The 27864-nt window shown below is 39.6% G+C and overlaps 1 protein-coding gene across 1 annotated transcript in view; it reads right to left on the bottom strand.

Moving 5' to 3' along the window:
* ARMC4 (armadillo repeat containing 4) overlaps window positions 1-27864 on the bottom strand; it is a 171130-nt gene that overhangs the window by 101369 nt on the left and 41897 nt on the right. Inside the window, exon 10 of the mRNA XM_018057216.1 lies at window positions 12433-12580. Coding sequence (XP_017912705.1) covers window positions 12433-12580 — 148 coding nt within the window. The remainder of the gene's footprint in view (window positions 1-12432; window positions 12581-27864) is intronic.

Raw genomic sequence — 27864 nt, 5'->3', positions numbered from 1 at the left:
ACTCATATGTTAACTCATGTGTCAATCTCACTAACAATCAGGAACATGGAAATTCACATAAGATACATTTTTCCCCTTATAAAACAAAAAAAGACTGCAGGTTAAAATTTATAACAGTAAATCTTCATCCTAGTTGAGTAATTTTAATACCCTGGGGAGATTTTAAAGACTATCAATGCCCAGACCCCATTCCAAACCAATTAAATCCAAACTTCCATGAATGGTACCTGGGCATCAGGTCTTTGTTTTGTTAAGAGCTGGGCTGATTTCATTGTGTGTCTGAGGTTGTAAACCTTTGATGTTATCACTGATAGTGTAAATGGATGTTTATTTTCTGAAGGGAGTTATCAAAAATTTTTTATGTGGTTGATTACTTTTCATTATATTTCCCTCTAAAATAAAAAAATGCAGTACTTCTCCAACTTCACTGCGCACATATTCTTTTTTTAAAAACACATCTTTACTGAGGTATAATTGATATGCAAAAATACTATATATATTTGACACAAACAATTTAATGAGGATGGACACATTCATATACCTGTGAAACCAGCACCACAATCAAGACAATTAATATACTCGTCAACTCTCAAAGTTTCTTTATGCCTCCCCACTTTTTGTATGCTAATAGTGCATGGCAACCTGCTCCAGTATTCTTGTCTGGAGAATCTCATGGACAGAGGAGCCTGGCAGGTTAAAGCCCACGGGGTCACAGAGTTAGACATGACTGAAGCGACTCACACACAGCACAACACAATGTGAGATCTCCCTCTTACATTTTTTAAGTGTCAACAGCATTGTTAACTACAGGTACAATGTTACAGAACTTGTTCACCTTTCATAACTGAACTTTTACACCATTGAACAAACTCCCCATTAGAACTATCAACATTTGAAATGTGCATACTCTTTCACGCAAGCAATTCTATTTCAAACAACTCATCCTATGGAAATACATACAACGTCCGAAGCATACATAAAAATATTTGCGGCTGAATCATCAGAACAAAAATTGATTTGGGGAGAAAACCTAAAAGGTTACCAACAAGGGAACTGTTAAATTACCGATATATGTATAATGAAATACTATGGCGCAATTAAAAGGAGTAAGGTAGATATGAAAGATCACCAAGACAAAGTACGAAATATTAAGACAAAACGTACAATGTAGAATCATAGTCTGACTTCATTTTACGTATGAAAGTTACATATGTGTATGTATATATACAGACATCTGGAGGGCATTCACTTTTATTCTTTTGCATGGCTTGAATAGGTACAATGAGCATATGTCAATGTGTCATTTTATAATACTCTAAATACAGAGGAGATAAAGGATGGCCCAGAAGAGGAACACAAGCCTCTGACAGGCTCTGTGTGTCATGGAAGTATCAGCAGGGCATTGCCAGCCAGGCCAAGAGCTGGATTAGGATCGACAGCCCCTGCCATCAGGAAGCTCAAAGGCCAGTGGATGAAAAAGGGACAGAGGATTTCTAGAAATATGTGAAATGGAACATCATTTATATCAAATTTGGTACCTCTTACTCCTCAACCCCTACACTTAGAAATTCTTCAGCATTCAAACTTCTGCAACATGTGTTTTTAACCCCCAAAAGTGAAGCAATCCACTGGATTACATAAATCGGGAACTAGACATAAACTTCTTTTCTCTATTTAGCCTCTCAAATAACTTTGGGTTGGAGGCATGCTTTGAGGAATAAAAAATATTGTTGTTGCAAACACATCAGTCAGCAAATTCCCTGAACAGATCTGTTACATTTCCAGATCATTACACAAAACTGCCTTAGATATCAATATTCTTTCTAATCAAAAATCATATGAATTGCTAGGTGGCAGTGTGTATGCTCTAATTACGCTCTAGCTGAACTAGTTAGTGGTACGTGTTCTTGAGAGAATGAATAGAGTTAAACCTTAAGAGACCTCCCTAGAGATTTTTCATATTGTCATTTTTCAGTAGTTAAGTGGATGTGATTGCATAATGCGAGCTAGGGGCCATATACATGGTTATGATTCAATGGTGTATTTACCATACCCATATAGTTATCTTTGCTTTTTCTCCACTCTTTTATTTATGATTGCCCAGAGGCAAAGCAAGTTTAAAGCTCAAAAACTGAAAACAAGTTACTGTTATATCTGTAGAGCTCAGAGGGTGAGGCCCCTTCACCACTTCCACCGTCTCTTCTGCTATAAAAATAAAAGATGACTAATCCTTTCTTAGTGGGCATTATACAAGTCACACATCTCAATCTGAATAAGTAAAATTCTTACACTACACTATGTAGCGGTTTCTCTGGTGGCTCAGACAGTAAAGAATCTGCCTGCAATGCAAGAGACCAAGGTTCGACCCCGAGTTGGGAAGGTGCCCTGGGGAAGGGAATGGCTACCCACTCCAGTATTCTTGCCTGGAGAACCCCATGGACAGAGGAGTCTGGCAGGCTGCAGTTCATATGGTTGCAAAGAGTTGTATACAGCTGAGTGACTAACACTTCCACTTCACACTATTTAAGAAAATGTACATGCAGACTCTGCTGAGTAGGAATTTCATTAGAAAATGGAATTGAAATATCTTCTGATGACTATCCGGGAACTTTTTTTAAAGTCCTCCCACTCTTTTCACCTTGGAGACTATTTTCAAAATCAACTCATAACAGTGTCAAAACATACGTATTAACTTAAAGCATGTTTCTCAGGAAAATGGTACTAATATTCCTTCTCAACTACTAGAGTTTATCTGGATGCATAAGCAGTGACCACTGTTTCCCGTTTTTGGAAGATTCTTTTTAATAATAAGAGCACTGCTCTGTCACATTCTTTTCCATCTTTTTAAGTAAAAGCCTAGTGTACTCTGCTACTGCTTCCTAAAAATGAACACTGAATTCCTTTGTGCAGAAGTAGTCCATGCGTAACTAGTCACTTACTCAGAGTGAAAAAAAAAAAAAAAAATGAGAGAAAATAGGAGGAGAAAATAGTTCAACAGTGAGGCCTTTGGGTCCCCTGGGCTCTTAGCTTCTGGACAGAGGGACACAGCAACCAGGCAACGAGCAATAACCATAGACCCTGGACGCCTTCCCGGCCCACAGCCACCTTCTGTGTGGCCTGGAGTGAAGTATTTCTCAACTTTTCCACCAATGAAACAGGGATCACACTACCTGCCACTCCATCCCCAAAACCAAGTAATGGGAAAGGAATTTAATTAACTGTAATTGACACAAAGTACATCAAAATTCCTCTGATGAAAAACCGTATAACTCCCAGCTTCCACTTAGGACAACTTTCTAACCAATGAAGGTCACGTGTGTGTGAGTGTGTGTGTGTGTGTGTGTGTGCGTGTGTGTGTGTGTCTATGTGTGTGTCTTAATCAATTCGTGGAAGATCATGCAGGAACTGAGCCCCACAAATGCAGTCTTTAACAAAGGTTTTCAAGTCTGAAAATGTCTTTGCCAAGAATACTCCTCCAGAGAGGAAATCGAAACATTCCAGGGAAGGAGCCTGGAAAGTCTCTTCAGAAGCCTCCTGGGATTTCTGATGTGACATCCTCTATTAATAGATGTTGCCCTGAAGTAGAGTCCTTGTCACTGCTGAGCTGGGGGAACTGACATGTATCTTCACATCTCATGGCCTGAGGATTCAGAGCTTGTGGATACATAACAGAAGAAGAACCAGCAAGATCCCTGGCTCACGTGAAAGGTGAAACCAACACAAGTTTAATCACATAGAATAAATAAATTAGTCACTAGCTCTCACCAACACATCACGGATGGCGGGAGAGGATTAATATGTGATGCCTCGCCATGATCATAAGCTGCCACTCAGCAGCCCACGCCAGCCACTCTCTGCTGAGTGACCTGTGATCAGATGCCACGGTCACCCTTCTAGAACTTGGGAACAAAGTTGGCCCCACCATCATACTCTAGGGTGATACCACATTTCTGAATTTAAAAAGCCCTTCTTTCCCCAGCCTTCATATATCTAGCTCTTCACAGTGTTAACATGTAGGAGTTACCAATTGAAGGGAAAAATGACTTTAAAATAAACATTTTTTCTCTTATTGCTTCAAATTTTAATTTTTTGTCTTCCTTTAATTAATCTTTTTAATCCACTAACTGGTTGCATAAAATTACCAAATAAAATGTTACCCCTTTTTTAAAGACTTTTTTTTTAATGTGGACCATTTTTAAAGTCCTTATTGAATTTGTTACAATATTGTTTATGTTTTGTTTTTTTGGCCACAAGGCAATGCAGGATCCTAACTCCCTGACAAGGAATCAAACCCACACCTCCTGCATTGTAAGGTGAAGCCTTAACCAGTGGACGGTAGAGAAGTCCCCAAATGTTACTTTCTTTAAGATTAAAAAAAAAAAAAAAAGACCAAAAAAAGCAATCTGCTTATAAGGTGGCAAACTAATATTTAAAGGCTGCCATTTAACATAAATATTTTGATTCATAAACACTGTGTTAGTTGTATGTACTAATTCAAGCACTATAGTTTCTGATTAGCTTGCTAAGAGGTCACGTTCAATCATGAATAAAAAGACACAAACAGGCCCATCTGCTCCACATTTTCCTAAGCCTTTCATTCCTCTACCAAAAACGTAACCCCATTTCTAACGAATAATTGGAGCATCTACCCTTTATTTCCAACTACTGTATGGATCTTTCTATTTGGATATTTCACTCTCTCCAAACTTAATCTGCACCAGCCCAGACACTCCTGAGAAACTGGCCTGCCTTCTCTCTTGGCCCTTTCCTGGCTGCTTCCAAAAACACTAACCCATTCCAAGGCCCCAAACACTCTCCATTAGGGCCACAGGTCACTGGCTTCCGGTCTTTCCACTGGAATTCACTTTTCAAACCACCTGCTGCTGAACTCAGCTTTTTAAAGCAATGCTTTTATCTGCCTGCTTCCCCAGGGTGGACTCCGATCAAAATCTCAGGTGCAGAAACAGTCATCCTGCAGGGAGGAGTTACACCTGAGAAGTGGCCCTGGGGAACACACCCTGGATTCCTCCATTAGGGCAGCAAGTAACCAAGAGTAAGTCCACAGGAACAAAGCACTTCCCAGTAGGGCTCCAAATCTGCTTGCTAATGTCATCCCAGATGAGCCTGGGACTACGGGGGCAGAGGTCTTATCCTCAAAAGACATCCCTCCAAAATGCCCACAGGGTAGATAAAGCAGGATTCTAGAGCCAGCCTCTGAGATCCCTTCCAGCTATCTAAAAGCTCACCAACCATTTTCTAGTCTTCTCTATGTTCTCTTGAATTTCTCGATCCTATAGTTTTAAATTCCATATCCAAACCACCTTCAACCCACAAAGAAATGGATTCCAACAGGCTTTCAACTCTGGATCCAGAAATTCATTCTTCAGTTTTAAGGATACTTACACCAAGGCAGTAACACTGTGTGGATCACAATAAACTGTGGAAAATTCTGAAAGAGATGGGCATACCAGACCACCTGACCTGCCTCTTGAGAAACCTATATGCAGGTCAGGAAGCAACAGTTAGAACTGGACATGGAACAACAGACTGGTTCCAAGTAGGAAAAGGAGTACATCAAGGCTGTATATTGTCACCCTGCTTATTTAACTTCTATGCAGAGTACATCATGAGAAACGCTGGACTGGAAGAAGCACAAGCTGGAATCAAGATAGCCAGGAGAAATATCAATAACCTCAGACATGCAGATGACACCACCCTTATGGCAGAAAGTAAAGAGGAATTAAAAAGCCTCTTGATGAAAGTGAAAGAGGAGAGTGAAAAAGTTGACTTAAAGCTCAACATTCAGAAAACAAAGATCATGGCATCTGGTCCCATCACTTCATGGGAAATAGATGGGGAAGCAGTGGCTGACTTTATTTTTTTGGGCTCCAAAATCACTGTAGATGGTGATTGCAGCCATGAAATTAAAAGATGCTTACTACTTGAAAGGAAAGTCATGACCAACCTAGATAGCATATTCAAAAGCAGAGACATGACTTTGCCAACATAGGTCCATCTAGTCAAGGCTATGGTTTTTCCAGTGGTCATGTATGGATGTGAGAGTTGGACTGTGAAGAAGGCTGTGAGCACCGAAGAATTGAAGCTTTTGAACCGTGGTGTTGGAGAAGACTCTTGAGAGTCCCTTGGAATGCAAGGAGATCCAATCAGTCCATTCTAAAGGAAATCAGTCCTGGGTGTTCTTTGGAAGGACTGATGTTGAAGCTGAAACTCCAATACTTTGGCCACCTATGTGAAGAGCTGACTCATCAGGAAAAGACCCTGATGCTGGGAGAGATTGGGGGCAGGAGGAGAAGGGGACGACAGAGGATGAGATGGCTGGATGGCATCACTGACTCGATGGACATGAGTTTGAGTGAACTCTGGGAGTTGGTGATGGACAGGGAGGCCTGTCGTGCTTCAGTTCATGGGGCTGCAAAAAGTCAGACATGACTGAGTGACTGAACTGAACTGAACAACAAGACAGAGGTCCCCAACCTCTGAAATCTAATGCCTGATGATGTGAGGTGGAGCTGATGTAATAATAATAGAAATAAAGTACACAATAAATGCAAATGCTTGAATCATCCCAAAACCACCCTCCCATTACTGGTTCATAGAAAAATTGTCTTCCACGAAACCTTTCCCTGATGCCAAAACAGCTGGGGACTGCTGCACTAAGGAATATGAAATGTAGATCTACTCATAATTATGATCTTTTAACATTTTATATCATGTTACTAAAGAGTACCTGCATACATGTGTGCTAAGTCACTTCAGACATGTCCGATTCTTTGCAACCCTATGGACTATAGTCTGCCAGGCTTCCCAAAATTCCCAGATGGGATTCTCCAGTCAAGAATCCTGCAGTGGGTTGCTGTGCCCTCCTCCAGGGGAACTGCCCAACCCAGGGATCAAACCCTCATCTCTTGCATTGGCAGGTGGTTTCTTTACTGCTGGTACCACCTGGGAAGCCCAAAGAGTACCTACTTATGTTAATAATATTAGAATACTTGTGATGAAGAAATCTACAATTCCAAGCCACAACAAATCCCCCAACTTGCCTCCTATCTCACAAAGGTGTTCAATACATTTCTGATTTAGAAATGATTAAAACTTGCTGTATTTTTAGAGCGTTAATGTGGGATATAGACCTTAACAACTATCTCCCCCAATCACTAATACTCATATATAGCAAAATATTTTTGTTGCAAGATTTTGAAGCAACCATGAATGGGGAGAAGATAATATTGACACAAATGTGGCAAGGAAACAATACGTCTCCAAGGAGAAGGGGGCAAGAAAGGGAGGAGAAGGGGGAGCAAGAGAAGGTGGAGAAAGACACCAACAGCAGAGGGAACAGCACTATTCTCAAGGAGCTGAGAGTGAAGGATGGTCTGGCCCTTTGGGAACCTCATTTTGTCACTGTCCCTCCTGAGCAAAAGATGGAGAGGCAAGCCTGTGCTCACTTGAACACATACTGCAAGACTCAGAAACAAGATTAATCAGCTGTAGCTAATAAGACAGACAAGCTGGGAGAAGATAAGTACAGAAGGTAGCTGAATAAGGAGCTTATTACTTCACTTAGAATTGAAGCCCAGAGTCATCAGTGATGTGGGGGAAAAGACATTGGAAGGTTGGTGAATAAAAATGCAATGTATCCATTAGTTTAAAAATTCAATTGTGTTCTAAAACTCCAGATTATAAGAATATACACAGATGTAAAATGTGCAAGTTGAAATGGATGTGTGTCAAAGCCAAATTATTAAAGACTTAGTCCCTTTATCACGTGCCAAGATCTGAGCTCATAGCTCTGGATAAATACTAAGCTGTATCACTCATTGGCTTGTTTGGGTATTAATGAACTCATCAAAACTTTTTCAACAATCACAGACATTGCTGTACTCGGAAAACGGTAAGTGAAGAGTCAGCTCAGCATGAACATTTCTTTGCTGGATGAAGTCTAAATTTATATAACTTTGTAAATTACAGTATCAGGTTTATTTATTTTGAGATTACCTAGAGACATTCAAATTTGCATTTCATAGATTTTTCATATCCTTTTGTGTTTCCACAGAAAAACATTTATATGTGTTGAAAATCCTGAAAGCTTTTGTAGATATACTTTTTCTTTTATTGGGTATGTTAAGAATATTTACCTGTGGGGAACTATAATAATTTCAAGCCATTTACCGTCTGGCCAAAAGCATCACATTTGCACACGAGTTACTGAGGGGTAACTTGTGTGAGTTTGAGTAGCACTTCATCAATACACGCTTTCCTGAGCTGTTCTCGGAGCGCATCAGTGCATCTCTTTTTGATCTACCACTATATGCATTTATCTCAAATAGCTGAAAAATGCAAGCTCTTAGCAGTGTTCATGGGGAGGATACTGTGGAGGACGTGGGGCACCACCGAGCCACGGTCTACCCCCTTATGTCCTTGGGGAGGAAATTCTTTCTGTTCTTAGCACCAGGATCAGTTACACTCATTGGCAAGGGGGTTGTTTTTACCTTATGATGGAAAGAGTCCCTCACTGTATGAACTCACTGTATTTCTTCCTTTTATTGGTTACCAGAATCTTAAAGCAAAAGCTGAAGACCATCTGTGCGGGTCATTAGACTCCCCACCTTACGTTGTTTATGCTAATAATGTGCAATAGAAAGAATTATCATTGCCAACAGGGGCTGAGCCCTTCATGCTAAAGCACTTAAATGTGTTAGATCTCACCTAATACTAATAATAATCCTAAAAGGTAAGATCTTTTATTCTGCTATCTGGAACAATTAGGAGACCAAAGCTTGCAGAGGATGGCCAGCACCCCCAAGGCTGCTGAGATAGTAGGCAGTGGAAGCCCAACTCAGTTGAAGACTTGTTGACATTGAAGGTCATGTCTCTTAACTGCCCCATTATTCTGCCTGCTGACCTGGCTGATACTTCTGCTGTTTGGACTCTTTATCTCCTTTTATTAATGAAAAAAAGTTAACAGACCCAAATTCTATGCATAAACACCAGGTCTCTTCCAAATCTTCTTCTAGAGGCTGTGTCCAAGCCCTAGCGCCTGTCTGACTCAAGTGTTGGTGGCAGAGATCTCTGTGGCCAGAGTGTCCTCAGATAACACACTCCTTGTGTGTAGAGACCATGGGTGGCCCTGTGACTCAGGAAAGGTCAGGAAGGTCTCCAGAGCCTGGACATGGCTGCCCTGCCTGCAGGACTGGCCACTGTGTTGATTGGGTGGTTTGTGCACAAAGACTCCTGCCAAGGTGGGGGCAGAACTGTGGGACTGAAACGTCAGTCTGTGCTCCACAAGACTGCCTCCAAATTCCCAGCAAATGTCAATCTTCCAGATTCCAGAATAAGAAATTGGAATTCCCAGCAGTGGTCAGAAATTCCTGAAATCATGTTACTTCACATGTGTTGCTAAATTTTATTTACATGCAACTAAATAGTAAGGATGACTATAATGGTAAATTATTTCTGTAATAAACCACAAGTCTTTTTTGTGATAGAAATGCTAAAAATTTCAGAGGTTTTTTTGTTAGAAAAAAAACCACTATACATATTACAATCCCATGTAAAAGTGATCTCCACCTGATATTTGATAACAGTAAACACTAGAAGAGGGAATATCACACAAAATAAATGCTAAATAAAAGCCATTTAAAAAGTTGAAAGAAAAAAGTTAAATATTTATCATTTATAAGATATTCTTAAAATATAATTTTAAAATACACAAAGCAAAGCATCAATTGTCCTAATCAACATTCTTGATTTTTATTTCAGTACAAATATGCCCGATATTAAAAAATTTTTTTCTTTCATTTTACATTGACAGCAGTCAAACTGTTAAGAGGCTTCCAAAAGCAGAGCCAAGGTGGGCATTAGGGTTTGCTTCATATACCCTCATTTTCTTTTTCAATGATGAAAATATTTTATCTGCTTGCCCTGATTCTGATTTAACCATTGAGGTTAAATGGTTTGCTAATTATCATTAGCTAATCAGATCGTTTGCTAATTCAGATTTTAGATCAGTTTCTAGCATCACAATGGACTGCTGCACAACCCACATTCACATCTTCCTCACTTTGCATTTCTTCTGTTAAATTACTTGCAAAGAACAAACTGTAATACACAGTATACACAATATAGTGAATATTTAAACACTGAAAAAGTGTCCAAGTACATCTAAATGACTTACTGTTCAGATTTCCAGCAAGTTCAGCAAGGCTACAAGAATCATAGGTCAAAATTTCACATTTAATGACTTATTTTGCTTCACAAATTTGTTATTTCTTAGAACACCACTAATAGGATTTGTGTAAAGGATACGATGCATATAAATGCACCATTTATTTTTGCAAGAATGACTCACCATCCTGCACATACACATTCAGAGCACGGCAATAAGTGAGGCTGACCACCTGGGCTGGGACCACTTTTCTCTCACTGGCTCCTGTCCTGATGCCTGGAAACGTCTTCTTCCACCTTTGATTCTGCTGCCAGAATTTTCTTTTTCTAAACTTTATTGAGGGATAACTGGCAAATATAATTGTATATCTCAGCAGTCCTCAACCTTTTTAGCACCAGGGACCAGTTTCATGGAAAACAATTTTTCCATGGACCAGGATGGTGATGCTTTTGAAATGATTCTCATACGAAGCATGTAACCTGGACTCCTCACATGTGATGTTCACAGTAGGGGCCACACTCCTATGAGAATCTAGTGCTGCCACTGACCTGACAGGTGGCGTAGCTCAGGTGGTAATGCAAGCAATGGGGAGCTGCTGTAAACACAGATGAAGCTTCACTCACTACCCTGCTACTCACCTCCTGCTGTGTGCCCAGTTGCTAACAGGCCACAGATTGATACGGGGGACCCTGATACATTGGGAATCCTTGGAATATCTAATGTGCACAGTGTGTTGCTTTGACAACCACAAACACTGTAGAATGATTACTAAGATAATCAACTTGTCCCGCTCTCCATGATGTCAGTAGATTCCTTTGAATCTGTCATGTCTTCAGGAAGATTATCAAACTTTAACTGTCAACTTTAATTCTAATTTTCCATTTTCCCAATTTCTTGGCTAATTTTTCTCAGGATTCAGGAAAACATAAAAGAATTTTCTGAGAAGTACTTAGAACTGCAGCTGAGATGATGCCAACAGAGGAAGTGGACATATATTTTTCTTTTAGGAAAAACTTTTTTGGCTTACTTATACCTACCAGACTGCTCACCTGGCGGCAGGGAGGAGCTTTTCTGAATTCATGAAAATGTGCATATAGGCTGTTTGAGCTGTCAGCTTGGGATGATCTCAAAGGTACAGGAAAAGTACCCTTTAGTAATTTAGGAGTCATGTAAATTTCTTTAAATATGCAAAGCCTAGCAAATGCAGGAGGACAAGCTGAGGTAAGTCAGAGTGTTGTTTTCATAAGGACTTCTGGATGGTAACTTTAGACAGGGCCTAGCTATTACCAAGGAGAAGGCAATGGCAACCCACTCCAGGACTCTTGCCTGGAAAATCCCATGAACAGAGGAGCCTGGTAGGCTGGACTCCATGGGGTTGCTGGGAGTCAGACGTGACTGAGCGACTTCACTTTCACTTTTCACTTCCATGTGTTGGAGAAGAAAATGGCAACCCACTCCAGGTGTTCTTGCCTGGAGAATCCCAGGGACGGAGGAGCCTGGTGGGCTGCCGTCTCTGGGGTCGCACAGAGTCGGACACGACTGAAGCAACTTAGCAGCAGTCACAGCTATTACCAAGATTCACTGTCCAACATCAGAAATTAACATTGATTTGGGTTTGAGCAAATAATTTTCCTTGCCCCACCCTTATTTGAGGACTTAAATACAGTATTATATGGGTCATTTATTTATTCTTACAAAATATTTTCACACATGGCATCTCACTTAACAGAGTAGCAGAAACAGACCAACATATGTTTTAAGTACCTACAATGTATCAGACACCACACTACATCTTTCAAGTGTGTTTTCTCAGTCCTTAAAATAATCCTAGAGTGGATATTACTAACTTTACTCCATGGGTCAGGAAGATTAAGGCTGCAAACCATACTTTTCAACAGTCACAGATGGTTAGCGACACAATCTAGAATTCAGTCTAAGTCCAACTTCAAAACCCCTTGCTCTTTCCATCATGCCATACTGCTAGTCACACAATGGTGTATGTAAGTCACAATATCTGATGGCTGCCATGGTCCACTGCCTTCTCCCCACCTAGGGGAGAGGGCTGGCACAAATCTCACTATCCTCAGAGTAATAAGACCTTTCCATATGCACACTTAAATAATAATAGGGATAGTTACTATCCTTACTTGAAAGAAATATATAGTAAACTTGAAAGCAGAATACATATTTTTGGGAAAAATTTAAAATAAACATTGCAAATACAGTATAAAAGGTTTGTTTCTCACCTTCAAATATTTCACCAGCTTCTGAATTTGCCAATATTCTGATGGCAAATCTGCATTTGCTTCCTGACGATGATCAGGTTGTTCTTCATCTTCCTCACTTTCTGAGGAGCTGTCACTAATAATTTCCTCAATCTTTTCAACACTCTTACTAGGAACAACAACATATAATAAGTATGTTTATGCTACAGTATGCTTATGTTACTAATTCAGCAACATACATTGATACATAAGCTATGGATAAGATACCAACACCATCTGAATTGTAGAAGATCTTTGTTAATGTCTACACGAGGGGATGAATAAACACATGCCTTTATAGCAGGTGCATTTCAATATTATTGCTATGGTGCAATAATAATTTTTAAAAAGTAGTAAAAAATGAAAAAGGTATTAGGTAAATGACCTAAGACTCCCACTTGTCATAGTGATTAGATAACTTAAATAATAGGTGGCTATTTATATTTATGTTTCTTCTACTTCTTTACTTGAAATTGAATACAATTCAAAATTCAGTTTTCCGGTTGCATTGGCCACACTGAAATTGCTCAACAGTCATGTATGTCTAGTGGCTACCACAAAGGACAGCTCAGAAATAAACCATTTCTATTATTGCAGGAAGTTCAGTTGGGCAACACTGCCAGTGCCCCAAAGGGAAAGGCATTTATTCCCTTACCAAAGAGAGTTCACTTTATTCCATCCTTCTCTGAGGCTTTTAACTCAATATCAAGGGCATGGACACATGGAACATATTGAATTAATTCTTATTTTCTTTCTTTCTCTCTCTATCCCCCAAGGTGTGCTCTCCATAAATATCTTTTTTATTTTATTTTTTCCATTTGGAAGCATAGTAGGAGGATGGGTAGTTGTCCAGTTTCATTAATTCTAAAGGTTCTACCATTCTCTTAATTTCTCAAAGACTTTTTGGCACAGAGAACTCCAATTCTTGTACTTTCAAAAGTCAGAATGGTACAACTGTGCTCTCTGAGGTGAAATCCTGAACCGAAGTGCCTGGTCCAACTGAACAAGCCACATGAACTGTCAGTTTTACATATTCTCTTGTCCAAAAGATGTCAGAAAACCTGAATTGGTTACAGAGGAAAATCTGATAGATCAAATTAGTAGATCAAATATGTATATATAAGTTATTAAAGGGTACACCATAAGCTTTGACTGTGTAGATCACAACAAACTGTGGAAAATTCTTCAAGTGATTGGAATACCAGACCACCTGACCTGCCTTCTGAGAAATCTGTATGTAAGTCAAGAAGCAACAGTTAAACTGGACATGGAACAGAAGACTGGTTCCAAATTCAAAAAGGAATACATCAAGGCTGTATACTGTCACTCTGCTTATTTAACTTATATACAGAGTACATAATGCAAAATGCCAGGCTGGATGAAGCATAAGCTGGAATCAAGATTGCCAGAAGAAATATCAATAACCTCAGATATGCAGATGACACCACCCTTATGGCAGGAAGTGAAGAGGAACAAAAGAGCCTCGATGAAAGTGAAAGAGGAGAGTGAAAAAGTTGTCTTAAAACTCAACATTCAGAAAACTAATCATGGCATCTGGTCCTGTCACTTCATGGCAAATAGATGGGGAAACAATGGAAACAGTGAGAGTTATTTTCTTGGGCTCCAAAATCACTGCAGAGGGTGACTGCAGCCATGAAATTAAAAGATACTAGCTCCTTGGAAGAAAAGCTATGACAAACCTTTTTAACAGCATGTTTAAAAAGCTGCTGCTGCTACTAAGTCGTATCAGTCGTGTCCAACTCTGTGCAAAAGACATTATTTTCTGACAAACGACTGTCTAGTCAAAGATATGCTTTTTCCAGTAGTCATGTATGGATGTGAGAGTTGGATCTTAGGGAAGGCTGAGCAGCAAAGAATTGATGCTTTTAAACTGTGGTGTTGCAGAAGACTCTTTAGAGTCCCTTGGACATCAAGGAGATCAAAACAGTCAATCCTAAAGGAAATCAACCCTGAATATTCATTGGAAGAACTGATGCTGAAGCTGAAGCTCCAATACTTTGGCCACATGATGCAAAGGACTGACTCACTGGAAAAGACTCCGATGCTGGGAAAGATTGAAGGCAGAAGGAGAAGGGGATGACAGAGGATCAGATGATTGGATGGCATCACCAACGTATGTGATGTTTGTGATGTATGTGATGTTTGTATGTATGTGATGTTTCTCAATGTATGTGAGTTTGAGCAAGCTCTGGGAGTTGGTGCTGGACAGGGAAGCCTGGCATACTGTAGTCCATGGGGTCTCAAAGAGTCAGACACAACTGAGCAACTGAACTGAAATGAAGAAAAGAGAAGTCTCAATTCAGTAATCTAAACTCACATCTAAAGAAACTAGGAAAAGAAGAGCAAAACAAACCCAAAACAAAGAGAGAAAAGAAACTAATAAAGAAAAGAATGAACAAAACTGAAAATAGAAACAACTTGAAATATCAATTCTAAAAAACTGCTTCTTGAAAAGATCAATAAAATTGACAAACCTCTAGCAAGACTGACAAAGAAAAAGAGAAGACACAAATTTCCAGTATCAGAAATGAATGAGGTGTAGCATATCACTTCAGATCCTGCTAACAACAAGAAGATAATAAAACTATGAAAAACTGAACATAGATTGAACTGATAATTTAAAGAAATTGATTCCTTTAAAGGTACAAATTACTGTCACTTAACCAACATGAAGCACATAATTTGAGCAGCACTACAGCTACTAATGGAATTAATTCATAACTTAAAAAACAAGTGTCTTCAGATTCAGATGATTTCACTGGAGAATTCTACCAAGGATAAAAAAACTAACAATTTTACACAATCTCTTCCAGAAAACGGGAGAGAACTGAACTCATTTTATGAAGTCTGATATCAAAACCAAAGTGCATACAAAAACAAAACACAGCTATTGAATATCCCTCATAAGTGTAGATGTAAAACTTCTTAACAAAATGCTAAGCATATATAAATATATATATATATATGTAAAGCTGGGCTGGAAGAAGCACAAGGTGGAATCAAGATTGCCAAAAGAAATATCAATAACCTCAGATATGCAGATGACACCACCCTTATGGCAGAAAGTGAAGAGGAACTAAAAAGCCTCTTGATGAAAGTGAAAGAGTTGGCTTAAAGCTCAACATTCAGAAAACTAAGATTATGGCATCTGGTCCCATCACTTCATGGGAAATAGATGGGGTAACAGTGGAAACAGTGTCAGACTTTATTTTTTGGGGCTCCAAAATCACTGCAGATGGTGATTGCAGCCATGAAATTAAAAGATGCTTGCTCCTTGGAAGGAAAGTTATGACCAACCTAGATAGCATATTAAATAGCAGAGATATTACTTTGCCAACAAAGGTCCATCTAGTCAAGGCTATGATTTTTCCAGTGGTCATGTATGGATGTGAGAGTTGGACTGTAAAGAAAGCTGAGCACCCAAGAATTGATGCTTTTGAACTGTGGTGTTGGAGAAGACTCTTGAGAGTCCCTTGGACTGCAAGGAGATCCAACCAGTCCATTCTAAAGGAGATCAGTCCTGGGTGTTCATTGGAAGGACTGATGCTGAATCTGAAACTCCAATACTTTGGCCACCTCATGAGAAGAGTTGACTCATTGGAAAAGACCCTGATGCTGGGAGGGCTTGGGGGCAGGAGGAGAAGGGGGCGACAGAGGATGAGATGGCTAGATGGCATCACCAACTCGATGGATGTGAGTTTGAGCAAACTCTGGGAGTTGGTGATGGACAGGGAGGCCTGGCGTGCTGTGATTCATGGGGTCGCAAAGAGTCGGACACGACTGAGCGACCGAACTGAACTGAACTGAAAGTTATATATATGTAAAGAAGGACCAAGTGCGGTTTATTCCAGGAATGGAAGGCTGCTTCAGCATTCAAAAATCAACCAGTAGAATCCGTTACAGTAACAACCTACAGAAGAAAAATGGCATGATCATACCAACTGATGCAGAAAAAGCATGTGACAAAATTCAACACCCAGTGGTATTAAAACTCTCAGAAAAACAAGAGTAGCAGGGAACTTCCTCAACTTAATAAAGAATATCTGCACAAAAACTATCATCATACTCACTGGTGAAAGACAGAATTCTGTCCTCTTAAGACTAAGAACAAGGAAGGAAGCCCTTTCACCTTGATCACTGATAGTGAACACAGTACTGGTGTTTCTACTTCTGGATGTAAATCTAACAAAACATGTACTGGACTTTTATGCTGAAAATTACAAATTGCTGGTGAAAGAAACCAAAGCCTTAAATAAATAGTCATACAGTCTACACAGTAAAGATATCAATTTTCTCAAAATTGGTATAGGGTTTCAAGGTAACTTCTATCAAAACTTTCAGTTGTTGTTCAGTCATTCAGTTGTATCTGACTCTGCGACTCCATGGACTGCAGTACGCCAGGCTTCCCTGTCCACCGTCTCTCAGAGCTTGCTTAAACTCATGTCCATTGAGTCGGTGATGCCATCCAGCCATCTCATCCTCTGTCGTCCCATTCTCCTTCTGTCCCCAATCCCTCCCAGCATCAGAGTCTTTTCTAATGAGTCAGCTCTTCGCATCAGGTGGCCAAAGTATTGGAGCTTCAGCTTCAGCATCAGTTCTTTCAATGAATATTCAGGATTATTTTCCTTTAGGATTGACTATTTTGATCTCCTTCCAATCCAAGGGACTCTCAAGAGTCTTTTCCAACTCCGCAGATTAAAATCTTCAGTAAGTTTTTTCTTTTTTTGTAGATATAGCATGATCATTCTAAAATGTATGTGGGAAGGAAAATAACTAGAATAACTCAAAACAATTTTGGGAAAAAATAATAAAGAGAGAGGAATCATTTTACCAGATTTCAAGAATTACTATAGAGCTATGGTAGTCAAGCTATAATAATCAAGATTGTGTGCTATCAAGATTGTGTGCTAGGGCTAGATATAAAAATTAGCTGAACAGAATGAAGACTCAGAAACAGCCCCACCAAGTACACCCACCTGATGTTTGACTAAGGTGAAAAAGCAGGTCAAGGGCTAAAGGACAGCCTTTTCATCAAATGATGCTAGAGACACTGAACATCAGTAGGTTACAAAAAAGAATATTCACCTATATATAAATTTTATATAAAATTAAACTTAAAATGAATACCAGCCTTTAATGTAAAATTATTACAACTTTTAGGAAAAATCATTGGAGATAATCTTCAGGATCAAGGGCTTCATGAAGAGTTCTTAGACATGGCATCAAAAGCAGAATCCACAAAAGAAAAACTGATAAATCAGACTTCATCAAAAACTGTTCTCCCAGAGGCCCTATTAAGAGGAGGAAAAGACAAGGTACAGAGAGAGAGAAAATATCTGCAAACTAACATATACAACGAAGGATATCCTAGAGAGATAGATGACGAGCTCTTAAAACTCAACATTTTGAAAAACAAATGATTCAATTAAAAATGAGCAAAAGACATAGACATTTCACTGAAGAGCATAAACAGATAGCAATAAGTTCATGACAAGATATTAACATCATGAGCCATTAGGGAAATGCAAAGACTACAATAAGCTGCCACTGCACAGATTTTAGGACAGCTAAAATAAAACAACAAAACCAAATGTTGGCAAGGATGAGGGGAACTGAGTCTCATACATCACTGGTGGGAACACAAAATGGTGCCACCACTCTGGAAAAGCTAAGTAGTTTCCTAAAAAGCTAAAAACACAGTTACCATATATATCAGCAACTGGGCATTTATCCTAGAGGAATAAAAACTTTCATCTGTACAAAAACCTGTATGTGATTGTTTATGGCAGTTTTATTTTTAATAGCCAAAAGCTGCAGACAGCTAAAATGTGCCTTAATATGTGAAAAACTTTAAAAGCTGTGGTATATCCATACAATGGAATGCCACTCAGCAATTAAAAGTGACAAACTATCAATACATGCAACAGTTAGGTGGATCTCAAGGGTATCATGGTGTTGGAAAAGAAGTCAATATAAAAACAATGTATGAATCTATTTATACGGCAGTCCAAAATGACAAAATTATGAAAACAGATGACTGTTGCTAGGAAGCGGGGATTATGGAGGAACCAAAGTGGTTGTGACCATAACAGGGTAGCCGGAGGACATGTATGGGGTGAACAGTTCTCCAGCCTGGTCGCCACGATCACCATAAAAAATTACACATCGGGAGAGGGAAAGATGGCGGAGGAATAGGAAGGGAAGACCACTTTCTCCCTCACAAATTCCTCAAAAGAACATTTCAACGCCGAGCAAACTCCACAAAACAACTTCTGTAGGCTGGCAGAGGACATCAGGCAACCAGAAAAGCAGACCATTGTCTTCAAAAACAGGTAGGAAAAAATATAAAAGACGAGAAAGGAGACAAAGGAAGCGGGGAGGGAGCTCCGTCCCGGGAAGGGAAGCCCGTCCCGGGAAGGGAATTTTAAGAAGAGAGGTTTCCAAACACCAGGAAACACTCTCCCTGCTGAGTCTGTGGCGAGCCTTGGAAACACAGAGGGCAACATAACAGGAAGGAAAAATAGATAAATAATTAAAACCAACAGATCACAAGCCCAACAGTAACTCCCCCAGCGGAAAAGCAGCACAGACGCCTGCATCTGCCATTGGGAAGTGGGGGCAGGGCAGGGACGCGCGGGAGGCGCGGGCTGCAGTGCTTTGTAAGAATCGGGCAGGAACGCCCCACGTGCAACCAGAACAATCTAACTTGGGCTAGCAAACCAGACTGTGGGATAGCTACCACGCGAAAAGCTCGAACATAAGACACCGCCAGGACCGAGCACAGAACAAAGGACGGAACGGAAAAAGCCGGCTGCAGATCATCCCCCGCTGGGGACAGGCAGCCAGAGCCGTAAGGACTGGAAAGGGGCAATTGCAGACCCGGAGAGACTTGACTTACCTAACTGCAAGCAGGCTCCTTTGCTAAGACTTCTGGGGGTGCTGGACAGTCACAATCTGCCTCACGGGGGGCCCCAGCAGTCCACCCAGAAAGCTGAGCAGCAGCGGCAGAAAAGGAGACAAGCCTCGGCGATCGCGCTCGCCAAACTCCTGAGCTACTCGGACCTGGGAAGGGCACAAAGCGCAGTCCCAGCCGAATCTGTGCCTCTGAGGGCTGCCTGAGCGCCGAACCTGAGCGGCTTGGACCGGGGAAGTGCACGCAGCCTAGGGCTGGCCCCAGATGGTTCCCGGCTGAGCATCGTAGAGCCGGAGCGGTTTGTGTGCCGCGAGAAGGGACAGGTCAAGCGGGGCTGAGACACTGTGTGCACACGACAGTGCTATTTGTTTGCAGCATCCCCCCTCCCCATAGCACGACTGAACTAGTGAGCCTAAAAAACCAGCAAACAGAAGAAGTTAAACAGAGGGAACCACCTTGGAAGTGATCCCACACGGCCCATAACATCAGAGAAGGGCCAGATATATTTTTACTATTTTTAAAATCATTCCTTTTTTGTTTGTTTGTTTTCTTTTTTCTTTTTTTTCTAACTTTTTTTTAATTGTTAAGTCTTCTATTTCTCCTCTAATTTTTATTTCTATAACCTACTATTACTATTTAAAAAAAAAAGACTTTTTTTTTTTTAAGGCAAACACCATATATAGTCTTTGGATGGTTGTTGGTGGGTTTTTGTTTGTTTGTTTGTTTTTTGGGGTTTTTTTTGTTTCTTTTTAAAAATAATTCTTTTTTTTTTCTTTCTTCCTTTTTCCTTCTGCTTTTCTTTAATATTGTATCTTTGAAAATCCAACCTCTACTCTAGATTTTTAATCTTTGCTCTTAGGTTTTTGTTGTCAATTTTGTACATTTAAAAACCCAAACTTCACTACCCAAGTTTACCTGAGAGGGAGATTACTGGCTTGACCACTCTCTCCTCCTTTGGACTCTCCTTTTTCTCCACCAGGTGGCCTCTGTCTCTTTTCTCCCCTATCTCTTCTCTATCCAACTCTGTGAATCTCTGTGTGTTCCAGATGGTGGAAAACACCTAAGGAACTGGTTACTGGCAGGATTTGTCTCTCTCCTTCTCATTCCTCTCTCTTATCCTCCTGGTCACCTTTGTCTACTTCCTCCCTCTCCTCTTCCCCGTATAACTCTGTAAATACCTCTGAGCGGTCCAGACTATAGAGCGCACATAAGGAAGTGACTACTGGCTAGCTTGCTCTCTCCTCTTTTGATCTCACCGCATCTCATTCCAGTTACCTCTAACTACCCCCTCCATCTTCTCTTCTCCTTGTAACTCAGTGAACCTCTCTGAGTGTCCCTCAATGTGGAGAAACTTTTCATCTTTAACCTAGATGTTTTATCATCGGTGCTGTATAGATGGAGAAGCCTAGAGGCTGCTGTAAAAATAAAACTGAAAACCAGAAGCAGGAGGCTTAAATCCAAAGCCTGAAAACATTAGAGAACTCTTGAATTCAGGGAACATTAAGCAATAGGAGCTCATCAAACGCCTTCATACCTACACCGAAACCAAGCTCCACCTAAGGGCCAACAAGTTCCAAAACAAGACATACCACGCAAATTCTCCAGCAACACAGGAACACTCCCCTGAGCTGCAATATACAGGCAGCTCAAAATTATCCCAAAACCTTTGATGTCTCATAACCCATTACGGGTCACTCCACTGCACTCCAGAGAGAAGAAACCCAGCTCCACCCACCAGAACTCCAACACAAGCCTCCCTAACCAGGAAACCTTGACAAGCCACTGATAGAACCCCACCCACAGTGAGGAAGCTCCATAATAAAGAAACTCCACAAATTACCAGAATATAAAAAGGCCACCCCAAATGCAGCAATATAACCAAGATGAAGAGACAGAGGAATACTCAGCAGGTAAAGGAACAGGAGAGTTGCCCACCAAACCAAACAAAAGAGGAAGAAGTAGGGAATCTACCTGAGAAGGAATTCCAAATATTGATAGTGAAAATGATCCAAAATCTTGAAATCAAAATGGAATCACAGATAAATAGCCTAGAGACAAGGATTGAGAAGATGCAAGAAAGGTTTAACAAGGACCTAGAAGAAATAAAAAAAGAGTCAAAATATAATGAATAATGCAATAAATGAGATCAGAAACACTCTGGAGGCAAAAATAGTAGAATAACGGAGGCAGAAGATAGGATTAGTGAAATAGAAGATAGAATGGTAGAAATAAATGAATCAGAGAGGAAACAAGAAAAACGAATTAAAAGAAATGAGGACAATCTCAGAGACCTCCAGGACAATATGAAACACTCCAACATTCGAATTATAGGAGTCCCAGAAGAAGAAGACAGAAAGAAAGATCATGAGAAAATCCTTGAGGAGATAATAGCTGAAAACTTCCCTAAAATGGGGAAGGAAATAATCACCCAAGTCCAAGAAACACAGAGAGTTCCAAATAGGATAAACCCAAGGTGAAACACCCCAAGACACATATTGATCAAATTAACAAAGATCAAACACAAAGAACAAATATTAAAAGCAGCAAGGGAAAAACAACAAATAACACACAAGGGGATTCCCATAAGGATAACAGCTGATCTTTCAATAGAAACTCTTCAGGCCAGGAGGGAATGGCAAGACATACTTAAAATGATGAAAGACAATAACCTACAGCCCAGATTACTGTACCCAGCAAGGATCTCATTCAAATATGAAGGAGAAATCAAAAGCTTTACAGACAAGCAAAAGCTGAGAGAATTCAGCACCACCAAACCAGCTCTTCAACAAATTCTAAAGGATATTCTCTAGACAGAAAACACGAAAAGGGTGTATAAACCCGAACCCAAAACAATAAAGTAAATGGTAACGGGATCATACTTATCAATAATCACCTTAAACGTAAATGGGTTGAATGCCCCAACCAAAAGACAAAGACTGGCCGAATGGATACAAAAACAAGACCCCTCTATATGCTGCTTACAAGAGACCCACCTCAAAACAAGGGACACATACAGACTGAAAGTGAAGGGCTGGAAAAAGATTTACCACGCAAATAGAGACCAAAAGAAAGCAGGAGTGGCAATACTCATATCCGATAAAATAGACTTTAAAACAAAGGCTGTGAAAAGAGACAAAGAAAGCCACTACATAATGATCAAAGGAACAATCCAAGAAGAAGATATAACAATTATAAATATATATGCACCCAATATAGGAGCACCGCAATACGTAAGACAAATGCTAACAAGTATGAAAGGGGAAATCAACAATAACACAATAATAGTGGGAGACTTTAATACCCCACTCACACCTATGGACAGATCAACTAAACAGAAAATTAACAAAGAAATGCAAACTTTAAATGATACATTAGATCAGTTAGACCTAATTCATATCTACAGGACATTTCACCCCAAAACAATGAGTTTCACCTTTTTTTCAAGTGCTCATGGAACCTTCTCCAGGATAGATCACATCCTGGGCCATAAATCTAAACTTGATGAATTCAAAAAAATCGAAATCATTCCAAGCATCTTTTCTGACCATAATGCATTAAGATTAGATCTCAATTACAGGAGAAAAACTATTAAAAATTCCAACATATGGAGGTTGAACAACACACTTCTGAATAACCAACAAATCACAGAAGAAATCAAAAAAGAAATCAAAATATGCATAGAAACGAATGAAAATGAAAACACAACAACCCAAAACCTGTGGGACACTATAAAAGCAGTGCTAAGAGGAAAGTTCATAGCAATACAGGCATACCTCAAGAAACAAGAAAAAAGTCAAATAAATAACCTAACTCTACAACTAAAGCAACTAGAAATGGAAGAACTGGAGAACCCCAGAGTTAGTAGAAGGAAAGAAATCTTAAAAATTAGGGCAGAAATAAATGCAAAAGAAACAAAAGAGACCATAGCAAAAATCAACAAAGCCAAAAGCTGGTTCTTTGAAAGGATAAATAAAATTGACAAACCATTAGCCAGACTCATCAAGAAGCAAAGAGAGAAAAATCAAATCAATAAAATTAGAAATGAAAATGAAGAGATCACAACAGACAACACAGAAATACAAAGGATCGTAAGAGACTACTATCAGCAGTTGTATGCCAATAAAATGGACAACGTGGAAGAAATGGACAAATTCTTAGAAAAGTACAATTTTCCAAAACTGAACCAGGAAGAAATAGAAAATCTTAACAGACCCATCACAAGCACGGAAATTGAAACTGTAATCAAAAATCTTCCAGCAAACAAAAGCCCAGGTCCAGATGGCTTCACAGCTGAATTCTACCAAAAATTTCGAGAAGAGCTAACACCTATCCTACTCAAACTCTTCCAGAAAATTGCAGAGGAAGGTAAACTTCCAAACTCATTCTATGAGGCCACCATCACCTTAATACCAAAACCTGACAAAGATGTCACAAAAAAAGAAAACTACAGGCCAATATCACTGATGAACATAGATGCAAAAATCCTCAACAAAATTCTAGCAATCAGAATCCAACAACACATTAAAAAGATCATACACCATGACCAAGTGGGCTTTATCCCAGGGATGCAAGGATTCTTCAATATCCGCAAATCAATCAATATAATTCACCACATTAACAAATTGAAAAATAAAAACCATATGATTATCTCAATAGATGCAGAGAAGGCCTTTGACAAAATTCAACATCCATTTATGATAAAAACTCTCCAGAAAGCAGGAATAAAAGGAACATACCTCAACAAATAAAAGCTATATATGACAAACCCACAGCAAACATTATCCTCAATGGTGAAAAATTGAAAGCATTTCCCCTAAAGTCAGGAACAAGACAAGGGTGTCCACTTTCACCGCTACTATTCAACATAGTTCTGGAAGTTTTGGCCACAGCAATCAGAACAGAAAAAGAAATAAAAGGAATCCAAATTGGAAAAGAAGAAGTAAAACTCTCACTGTTTGCAGATGACATGATCCTCTACATGGAAAACCCTAAAGACTCCACCAGAAAATTACTAGAGCTAATCAATGAATATAGTAAAGTTGCAGGATATAAAATCAACACACAGAAATCCCTTGCATTCCTATACATGAATAATGAGAAAGTAGAAAAAGAAATTAAGGAAACAATTCCATTCACCATTGCAACGAAAAGAATAAAATACTTAGGAATATATCTACCTAAAGAAACTAAAGACCTATATATAGAAAACTATAAAACACTGATGAAAGAAATCAAAGAGGACACTAATAGATGGAGAAATATACCATGTTCATGGATCGGAAGAATCAATATAGTGAAAATGAGTATACTACCCAAAGCAATTTACAAATTCAATGCAATCCCTATCAAGCTACCAGCCACATTTTTCACAGAACTAGAACAAACAATTTCAAGATTTTTATGGAAATACAAAAAACCTCGAATAGCCAAAGCAATCTTGAGAAAGAAGAATGGAACTGGAGGAATCAACTTGCCTGACTTCAGGCTCTACTACAAAGCCACAGTCATCAAGACAGTATGGTACTGGCACAAAGACAGACATATAGATCTATGGAACAAAATGGAAAGCCCAGAGATAAATCCACACACATATGGACACCTTATCTTTGACAAAGGAGGCAAGAATATACAATGGAGTAAAGACAATCTCTTTAACAAGTGGTGCTGGGAAAACTGGTCAACCACTTGTAAAAGAATGAAACGATCACTTTCTAACACCGCACACAAAAATAAACTCAAAATGGATTAAAGATCTAAATGTAAGATCAGAAACTATAAAACTCCTAGAGGAGAACATAGGCAAAACACTTTCAGACATAAATCACAGCAGGATCCTCTATGATCCACCTCCCAGAATTCTGGAAATAAAAGCAAAAATAAACAAATGGGATCTAATTAAAATTAAAAGCTTCTGCACAACAAAGGAAAATATAAGCAAGGTGAAAAGACAGCCTTCTGAATGGGAGAAAATAATAGCAAATGAAGCAACTGACAAACAACTAATCTCAAAAATATACAAGCAACTGATGCAGCTCAATTCCAGAAAAATAAACGACCCAATCAAAAAATGGGCCAAAGAACTAAATAGACATTTCTCCAAAGAAGACATACGGATGGCTAACAAACACATGAAAAGATGCTCAACATCACTCATTATTAGAGAAATGCAAATCAAAACCACAATGAGGTACCACTTCACACCAGTCAGAATGGCTGCGATCCAAAAATCTGCAAGCAATAAATGCTGGAGAGGGGGTGGAGAAAAGGGAACCCTCCTACACTGTTGGTGGGAATGCAAACTAGTACAGCCACTATGGAGAACAGTGTGGAGATTCCTTAAAAAATTGCAAATAGAACTACCTTATGACCCAGCAATCCCACTGCTGGGCATACACACCGAGGAAACCAGAATTGAAAGAGACACATGTACCCCAATGTTCATCGCAGCACTGTTTATAATAGCCAGGACATGGAAACAACCTAGATGTCCATCAGCAGATGAATGGATAAGAAAGCTGTGGTACATATACACAATGGAGTATTACTCAGCCGTTAAAAAGAATTCATTTGAATCAGTTCTGATGAGATGGATGAAACTGGAGCCGATTATACAGAGTGAAGTAAGCCAGAAAGAAAAACACCAATACACTATACTAACACATATATATGGAATTTAGGAAGATGGCAATGACGACCCTGTATGCAAGAAAGGAAAAAAGACACAGATGTGTATAACGGACTTTTGGACTCAGAGGGAGAGGGAGAGGGTGGGATGATTTGGGAGAATGGCATTCTAACATGTATACTATCATGTAAGAATTGAATCGCCAGTCTATGTCTGACACAGGATACAGCATGCTTGGGGCTGGTGCATGGGGATAACCCAGAGAGATGTTATGGGGAGGGAGGTGGGAGGGGGGTTCATGTTTGGGAATGCATGTAAGAATTAAAGATTTTAAAATTTAGAAAATAAAAAACTAAAAAATTAAAAAAAAAAATTACATGATAAAATGACACTGAACTCTACATTGTACCAATGGAGGGAAAGAGCAAATTAGCCAAGATGGTGGTGGTCAGGCTCTCTTGCCCCACAGCCTCTTACTCTTGCCCTACATTTTGTAAATACATGGTTATGTGACAGCTGACACCACTTACAGCACTGTACATCCATATCATGATGTACCCACTTGGCCGTGTGCCACTTCTGCTCTGATACCTGAAAAGCCCTGGAGGCTGGAGGCTGCCTTGTGTCTGTGTTATGGCCATGGTATGGCCACATTACGGATGTGTTGTGGCTGTGTCTGCTGGGTCCACCACAAGAGAATACAGCGTGTCTGCTGCTACAGCTGCTATTCCAGTCAGGACAGAATAAATGTGTCTGCAGTTTCTACAATTCCTTACATTTTCTTCCAGCTTTGCTCGTTGCCTACCCTGGGTTCAGTGAACAGTGATACAGCAAAACACATATACATTGTACCAATGTTAATTTCCTGGTTTTGATCTTGTACAGTAGTTATGCAAGATGCAGGATTTAACTGTTGGGGGAAACTAGGTGAAGGGCATATGGGATCTCTCTGCACTATCTCTGCAACTTTCTATGAATCTACAAATATTTCAAAGTAAGAATTTTTTAAGAATTGTCAAAAAAATTGAATAATTTATTATTCCTAACTTCCCAAAATGGCATACGTGTTGTAGAGTGTCTTAAAGTTTGTTTTCTTTTGAACTGTGCAAATTTTATAATATGAAATTCCTGCCATTCCTCCCTGCCTCCCAAACGTAAAAGCAGCCGAACTTTCTTCCCAGATATGCCACTTTTATTGTCAAACCGAAAATTGGGTAAGAAGCTTAACAGTTGGTCTTAGACTAATGACTGTTTTAATGAGAAATAACATGTCACTTCAGAATTAGCAGAGTCATTGGTGATCAGTAAGTAAGGCTCAGAAAGATGACGATTTTGCTATGACAGAGGCAAGAGATTAGCTAAGAGTCCCATTTTGCTACCATTCCCTGGGTTGGGAGGATCTCCTAGAGTGGGAAATGGTGATCCACTCCAGTACTCTTGCCTGAAAAATCCCATGGACAGAGGAGCCTGGCAGTCTACAGTCCAAAGGGTTGTAAAGAGTTGAACATGACTGAGCAACTGGACACGCATGCAGTTAACTGCTTTTTGCATTAAATACATGTGTTTACAAACAGTTTGCTAATACCAGTAGATCACTGTATATAACTCCACACTAGGGACAGACAGTTTTCTGGGGCAGGAGCCCACTGTATCCCTCTTTGCCTGGCCAAGCAATAAAGCTATTCTTTTCTACTTTATCCCCCCCAAAATAGTTCCACATTGAAAATTATCCTATATATTTAAAGAAACCCATTATTACCATTCTTATAGCATTTCTACTATATCAATATAGATATCATAAGACCGTAACGTGAAAGTGAAGCACCATTAACCAGTATTAACTAGCTGTTATGTA

The sequence above is a fragment of the Capra hircus genome, chromosome 13 (genome assembly GCF_001704415.2).
Source record: "Capra hircus breed San Clemente chromosome 13, ASM170441v1, whole genome shotgun sequence".
Lineage (NCBI taxonomy): Eukaryota > Metazoa > Chordata > Mammalia > Artiodactyla > Bovidae > Capra > Capra hircus.
The sequence above is the reverse complement of the archived record's forward strand: the minus strand, read 5'-3'. Positions and strand labels throughout refer to the sequence as shown.